The 7,579-nt window shown below is 29.5% G+C and overlaps 1 protein-coding gene across 1 annotated transcript in view; it reads right to left on the bottom strand.

The window, feature by feature from the left end:
• Positions 1-3,033: 3,033 nt before the first annotated feature.
• Positions 3,034-7,579, bottom strand: part of LOC107162032 (adhesion G protein-coupled receptor E3-like) — a 158,440-nt gene continuing 153,894 nt past the window's right edge. Inside the window, exon 4 of the mRNA XM_089229182.1 lies at positions 3,034-6,803. Coding sequence (XP_089085308.1) covers positions 6,311-6,803 — 493 coding nt within the window. The 3' untranslated portion in view covers positions 3,034-6,310. The remainder of the gene's footprint in view (positions 6,804-7,579) is intronic.

The raw sequence follows: 7,579 nt of genomic DNA, 5'->3' as shown, positions 1-7,579 counted from the left end.
TTTTTGGGAATTTCCTGACATTAGTATATTTCTGAAAATATTTATTTAATATATAATTTTCATAAAAATTGTTGTCATATGCATTTAAGTAGCATAATTTTTTTCAGACCTTCCTAGTTGTTTCATTCTGTATATAGATATCAAAAAAATTTTCAGAAAAATTGAAAATTTCAGTTGTCTATAAATATCTAAAAAAAAGTCAAAATATTTTGAAAATTAAATCATGTAAAGAAAATGCCAATCTAAATAACTGATAAAATTGTCAAGTATCTACGACTTATACTTTTTGAAAAATAACAAATATTTAAAATCGTTTGAGAATAAATCGTTATCGTTACGCTATTTCGTAAAAATTTAAAATTCAAACGCACTTAAAATTTTTCCTATAATGATGCTTCCAGATTTTTCTATAGCTACTTGAAGGAAAACTTACGGAAAACTTAGTGTTGTATTTTTAATCCTTAGTTATAAACGTAAAAAATGTTATGATTTTTCAACTTCAAAATTACTTTCGTGTTTTCAACAGATTTCGTAAAAATTTGAACTATAAACGCTTATAAAAAATAATTGTGACTAACGATTTTCAATTTTTTTTTAGCTACAATAAGAACAACTCATAAGGAACCTTATATTAAATATTTAAGTATTTTTGGTCATCCAACATTTTTTTACCAACACTTCAAAAAAAAATTCTCATAAAAATCGAAAATTTCAGTGGTCTATATACAACTCAAAAAAGTCAAACATTTTTGAAAATTAAACTGTACATAGATAACACTAACATAAACATTTGGTGGAAATTTCAAGTATTTACAGTGATTAGTTTTTGAATTACAACCATATAAAAAAATCGATTTGGTCGAAAACTGGTTTTGCATGAAAATTCCCGTTATTCTGTCATTTTTTTCTCGACTTTTTTAAAACTATTATTGGAAAAAATTTACTTTTGACCTTTATAATGCACCAAGGATATTCACTTTTCCATCGGACACCACCCCCAAAGTTTGAAATTGAAACATAATTTCGACTAAGTATAGTTATGCTGTACACAGACATAAAAAAAAAACACATATATCATTGTAAAATCAATACATCCATCACTCCGTTCAGAATCTATAATGACATTTATTTTATATTTTTAAGTTAATTTGTATTTATATTTTGTAATATTTTTAATCAATATAAATGAAATTAATAATAATATAATAGAATAAAATTTATTTTTATAGAATCCATAATATTTATAATAATAATAACGTAATTTATTTTTTTTAATTAGTAGACGGGACTTACAATATTTTTTCACCGGGACCCAATTTACCTATTTCCTATACTATACCTACTTTTTCCTGGGACTCGACTTACCGATTAAGGGTCATAATTTATAGGGCCCAATTCACTAATTCAGAGTTTAATATGGTGTTCGTGCATTGTTGTAAGAATAGATATCAGCTGCTGGTATAAATTATACCATATTATACCTTATAATATAATGTAATATGATGACACAATGCAGTAGAGTAGTAAAGACGAATTTATCGTACCTACATATTATTGTTATTTACTATCACTAAGATGCCCAGAAACAATAATATTTATGTTGATCTTGTATCGGAATAAATTTTAGTTTTTCAATATTTTGACTCTTATTAAACTGTTTAGTTGTCGGAATATTGGTACGGTCCAAAGAATTTATAAAAAAAGAAATAAAAACGCGGAATACTGGTATTCTTGAAAATTTTATTTTCAAGAGTCCTAAAATATTTGCAATGTTTATATAGTTTTGATAAATTACGATCGTCAACAAGTTAAATTTGAATAACATATTAAAAACAAAAATATAATGTTAGCAATCAAAATTAACAAGAAACACAAATAAGTTAATACAAAGTATATAGCAAGTCCTTATTTAAAATAAATATAAAATACAAAATGCAATAATAACTATTTAACACACATTGCTATAGATATTATTTAAAAATTGTCCTGTTTTAATTTCTTTATATAGTAAATATTAAATATATATATTAATATATATTAAATATTAAATAGCTCTCACATTCGTTGTGTAATTTGTCTAGTAAAGTATTTATTTTTTTGAACTTTTAGGCGTTAAGGTATTGCTATACACATATATTTGATTTAAAATGGGTTGAAATAGTGTTTATTTTCACTCATATAGTCACAATAGTGGTTTCCCAACGATCGTCGGTAAAATAAAATAAAAAATAATTGTTCATATTTTATTAATTTATTTCTCCATAAAATTTTGGGAAACCTTGATTTTTTTGGTTCGTACTAGTATTCTGCGTTTATTAAGATCGTACCAGTTTTCCGTTTACCGAACTGTAAACACAGATTTTTTAATTTATACTTCAATTCAAATTTAGACGAAATTAGTTATTTAAACCAAGAATAATGATTTTACTTATTTTTTCAACTTAAAATTATTATTCGCAAGTACTTTAAACTTTTAAAGTGTTTCATTATATATTTTATACAAATAATAATATTTTCAATTTAAATGTTTTTTTGCAAAAATGAATTCAGCTTATTGTATTATTAGTTTATTACAAATAGTAAAATAAATTGCTAGCTATTAGTTAGGGATGAGTAGTATACGTTGAATAATTTAGTTTATGTGGTTTTTAAAGTAAAACGATTACCACAATATAATTTATTTATTTACCAATAAATGATTAATTAGATAGTCTGCCTTGGAAGCTATTAGTTGATCAAAGCTTAAAAAAATGTTTATAAAAGCAATAGTTCTGTTTCAAATAGGAGATATCGTTAATCTAAAATGTTATATTGATATAATTTAAATATTAAATTACTTAAGTACCACCTTACAATTTGTCACAACCATTTTAACCAGTGAAAAATTATGAATAACTGATTTTTTAAGGAGTTTAGAACATAATGGTATAAACTCCAGAAGGAGCAGTTAAGCCTCAAATAGCTATATTGATTAAAGGATTACTACAAAAGAGAAAGAAATAAACGTTAAAAATATAACATAATTTAAAACTTTTTATAGATATAATACATCATTAATATGGTTTTATTAATTAAAACACTGCACTATTATAGTGAATCATTTTTAAAAACTCAAATAATGTTTTATATAATAACGATATGATTAAATTAATGTTGTATATAATAATGATTTCTCATATTTCTACGTATATTATTCAATAAATCTTACAGTGCCCTAACGTCATACAGTACAATATAATAAATATAATTGTATATGTAAATAAATATTTTTGAAAAAAAAACAAATATTAACAATTATTAGGCATATATTATGTTATCACGTATTATAAATTATAATTTACATGTAACGAAAAACAATAGTTTAACCTATAGCATTTATAACTAGAAAAAACATTGTTGAATTATACAAGTTATATGATAATGTAATTTAATGAAAAATATTTCATTTATGCAATGTATATGTTTTGATTCATTCATTTTTACCTCTTAACCAGATTTATTGAAATCTTCATTATTGATCTAATTGCAGAATGATTATCATATGGACTCATTTATAAACTAATCAGGGGATAGGCTATGTTAACTTTGTGATACAAATGGTTTTTTTTTTTAGCAATTCATAACTTTTATGAAAAACGAGACAAAATAGTGTAGAAAATGCAAGTATTTAGTATGTAAATATAATACATTATTCGGGAAAGCAAAGTAGAGATCACGGATCAGCGGAATCACGATTACAAAAACTAGTATGTACAACATACAATATTATTTTTAGTTTTTAAAATATTAAATATTTACTAAAATATAATTAAATTATTTATTAAATGCCTTATATTAACTATGCTTTAAGCTTTTATAACGCATCGGTTACTTAATTTTGTTAATTCCAAATCTAAAATATAGAACCTAAAACTGTAATTGAATAATTGAAACTAGAAAATAATCAGATAATTTCTATTATACATTCATAAATATAACTTGCGTCATACTTAAAGTTTCGTACATTAAATCAATTTAATGTATTTAAAGAAAAATCATGTTATTCAGAACACTCCAATGTATGCCTGCTGTTCATAAGAAAAAAAATATAGTAACAAAAAAAGTTCATGAGTGATACTAAATATACATATTTCCATAATATCATATACCTGCATTTATAAATTTATAATGAAGTAAGTATATACTAGATTGATAGCGCCATAGAGGTAGGAAGATATACAGGTAGTAGTTATATTACGAAAGTATGATACATCAGTGACTTGCTAGGCTGTCTTACAATAGAGTATATCTGCTTACATATAGTTTAGGTATATAAATAGTAATAATAGTATTAAAATATGATATTATATAAACACAACTTGTGTTACACAAGTAATAATTGTAAAAACACGGTTAACGTTTTTTCATATTTGGAATTTGATTTTGTTGAAATATTAAACGAATACAACTTAATTAGTATAACGCACTGTATATTAATATGGTTTGGCTATGAAATATACCATAATAACTGATCAACGATCGACGTGCATCTTTATCGCAGATTGCGATATTAGCCGAATTGCTTATATTACTACTAGTCGTGAATCGTGATTATAATATTAATATTATAGTAATGATATCGATATAAGATCAGTAATATCGATGACTTAAATGTTTAGTATTGGAATTTAAAACTTTTTGTACGCAGTACCTACGCTATACCCGTGCGAGTGTACGACAATTTAATAGCTTCAGTGAGCTGGCGGTATGTGAAATTCACTCACCGGTATTCGGTATGTATTTACATACCGGTTTCTATCGGTATACCGGTAATTCGGTATTTTTCGGTAAATACCGTCTCTTCGGTAAATACCGTTCCTTCGGTATATACCGTCTCTTCGATAATTACCGTCTCTTCGGTAAATACCGTATTTTTGGTTTATACCGTCTCTGCGGTAAATACCGTATACATTCAGTAAATACTACATGTATTTTGTTAGATCATATAAATATCGTATATTATCGCCGTGTTCCGTGTATAGTCTCAAACTTCGTTAATACGTTGAGGTAGAGCTGGTGGTATGTGAAATTCACTCACCGGTATTCGGTATGTATTTACATACCGGTAATTCGGTATTTTTCGGTAAATACCGTCTCTTCGGTTAATACCGTACATTCGATAAATACCGTATCTTTACTCGCCGTACCGAAAAATACCGGTATACCGGAATATTCAAATACCGGTATTTTTAAATACCGGTAGTTCCAAATACCGGTGACTCACCGGTATACCGTAAATACTGCCAGCTCTAAGCTTCAGTGATTGTATAGTGTATAATGCATATAATATGATAGGTACACAAGAATCTACACATTGAGTTTTATTTTCAAATTGTATTACGATATTTTTTAATATTTCGTACAACTCGTACCTACCTACCTATATGATAATATTATGATATATTAATGTACAAAGTGGTTATTAATCTTTAATATTGCATTATTATTATATTTTTTCATAACGACTCATAATATCATTATTTTATTTGACCATATTCGTTGGTAGGTACTAGAACTACTATTAATTATATGTAAATAATGCTGAATGTTTTACGTAAAGTTTTCATTATTTCTAATATTTCTCAATACCTTAAATTAGTAGTGATGAACTTTTAATTTATATTATTAAATATACTGTGCAACATAATTATTATGAACTTATAGATTTTTTTAAAAATGTTTATATAATATTATCGTTAACCAATTTATTCGGGTTCTAAATCAACAATTTGTATAACGCAAGTGCTAAATAATATTATGACTTATGTGTCATCTACAAAAATATCGACTCAGCGGAAGTTTTCGTAAAACATGATACGTATATTGTATAGATATCTACAATTTTGTACATTTTATTAATATCATGTACACGCCAACGCTCACTCGTCTCTGCGAACAACGCTATTCCGAATTGACCGAATTATTTCCAACGGACGAGTAATCGTGTACAACGATTTTATGAGCTTGATCAAGCGGCGGGGATATCGGGTGTGGGTCTGCAGGTATACAGCCGGTCTGCGGCGGGTGTGGGTGTTGGTATTAATACATAAATACATAATAATAAATAATATGGGTGTAATCGGTGACGTGACTCGTGCCACTGTCGGGTCTCTCCCTCCCTCCCACTCCCACAAATCATCATGGCCACCCATGTCTGTCCGCTCATCGGGTGACGCGCGAACGCGGCGGAAACGACGCGGCCGTGGCTGGCTGATGACGGTGGTTGTATAGTCCTGTCGTGTTCGTCCGGGTCGCTGTCCGCCGTGACGCTCTAGACGGGCAGAGGGACGGGGTCCCACGTGAGGTTCTGCAGGTACGTCGTGTCACTGATGTCATTGTCGCGTTTGTCGAAAAGCGCCGTCGCGCTGCCATTGCGTGGCCGCCGGCGTCGCCGCCGAGTGAACGACCGCGTGTAGATCTTCAGCACTTGACAGTTGCACGTGACGGCCAGCGCGACCAGTATGCCCTGCAGCGAGTGGCCGACGTTGTACGCGATCCACGCCACCGGGTCGGATGTCGGCGATCCGTTCCTGGCCACGTAACCGAACACGTTCACTGCGAACAGCAGCGTGGTGATCTTCACGTACAGGTGCAGCTGCAGCGTGCGCTTCCGGTGCATCTTCAGCCGCGTCTTCTTGTCCACCTGCAGACCGACCGTGGCTCTGGCGGTCAGCCAGCTCCGGACCAGTGAGTTGATGATGGCCGCAAAACAGCACAGCGCGGGCACGGCGAACGTCACGTTGTAGATGGTCTTCTCGAAAAACCTGCAACACGCGTGTTCGCGGCAGAGTATATCAATATTATTATTATTATTATCATTATTATTATTATTATTATTATTATTATTATTATTATTATTATTATTATTATTATTATTGTTGTTGTTGTTGTGTCGTGCTCAGACAACTGACGCCGCTGATTTTGTGTCATGTAAATTGGCGTATTTCCGGGAGGGGGGTTATCCCGGGACTCGACTCCTCACAAAAAATTGGATAATACGTCTGCACTGGTCATAATTATGTAGGTCAGGTATTCTCAAACTTTTATGAACATTGTACCACTTTTTACCAATACATTTTTTGGAGTAATTTCATAAATTCATTAATATAAAAGTATTTATAACTGTTTGTATTTATTGTACCTTGTGAATTTATTTAGCGCAAATTTTTTTACTTAGCTTGGCGCAGTTAATAGTCTCTACAACTAAGAACCAAATGTCTCGATTTCTACATAAATATTCGCATCATTTTGAATATTTTTACTATAGTTGAAATATAGAGCAATATAACTATTTAAATACATTCTATTCTAATAGCCGCCAAGCTAAGTAAATTTATTTGCACTAAATAAATTCACAAGGTACAATAAATACAAACAGTTATAAATACTTTTATATTAATGAATTTATGAAATTACTTAGGCAATTTTTGATATCGCAGCTTTTGTAATTTAAGCGATTTTTTTTACTTAGCGATGTTTTTACACGGAGTGTTTTTGATGAGATATCACTCATTTTTTTAGTAACGATTTTAGATATATG

This window comes from Diuraphis noxia, unplaced genomic scaffold, assembly GCF_037042655.1.
Source record: "Diuraphis noxia isolate RWA-SAM2 unplaced genomic scaffold, SU_Dnox_SAM2 contig0005, whole genome shotgun sequence".
Lineage (NCBI taxonomy): Eukaryota > Metazoa > Arthropoda > Insecta > Hemiptera > Aphididae > Diuraphis > Diuraphis noxia.
This window is presented reverse-complemented; position numbering and strand designations above follow the sequence as displayed.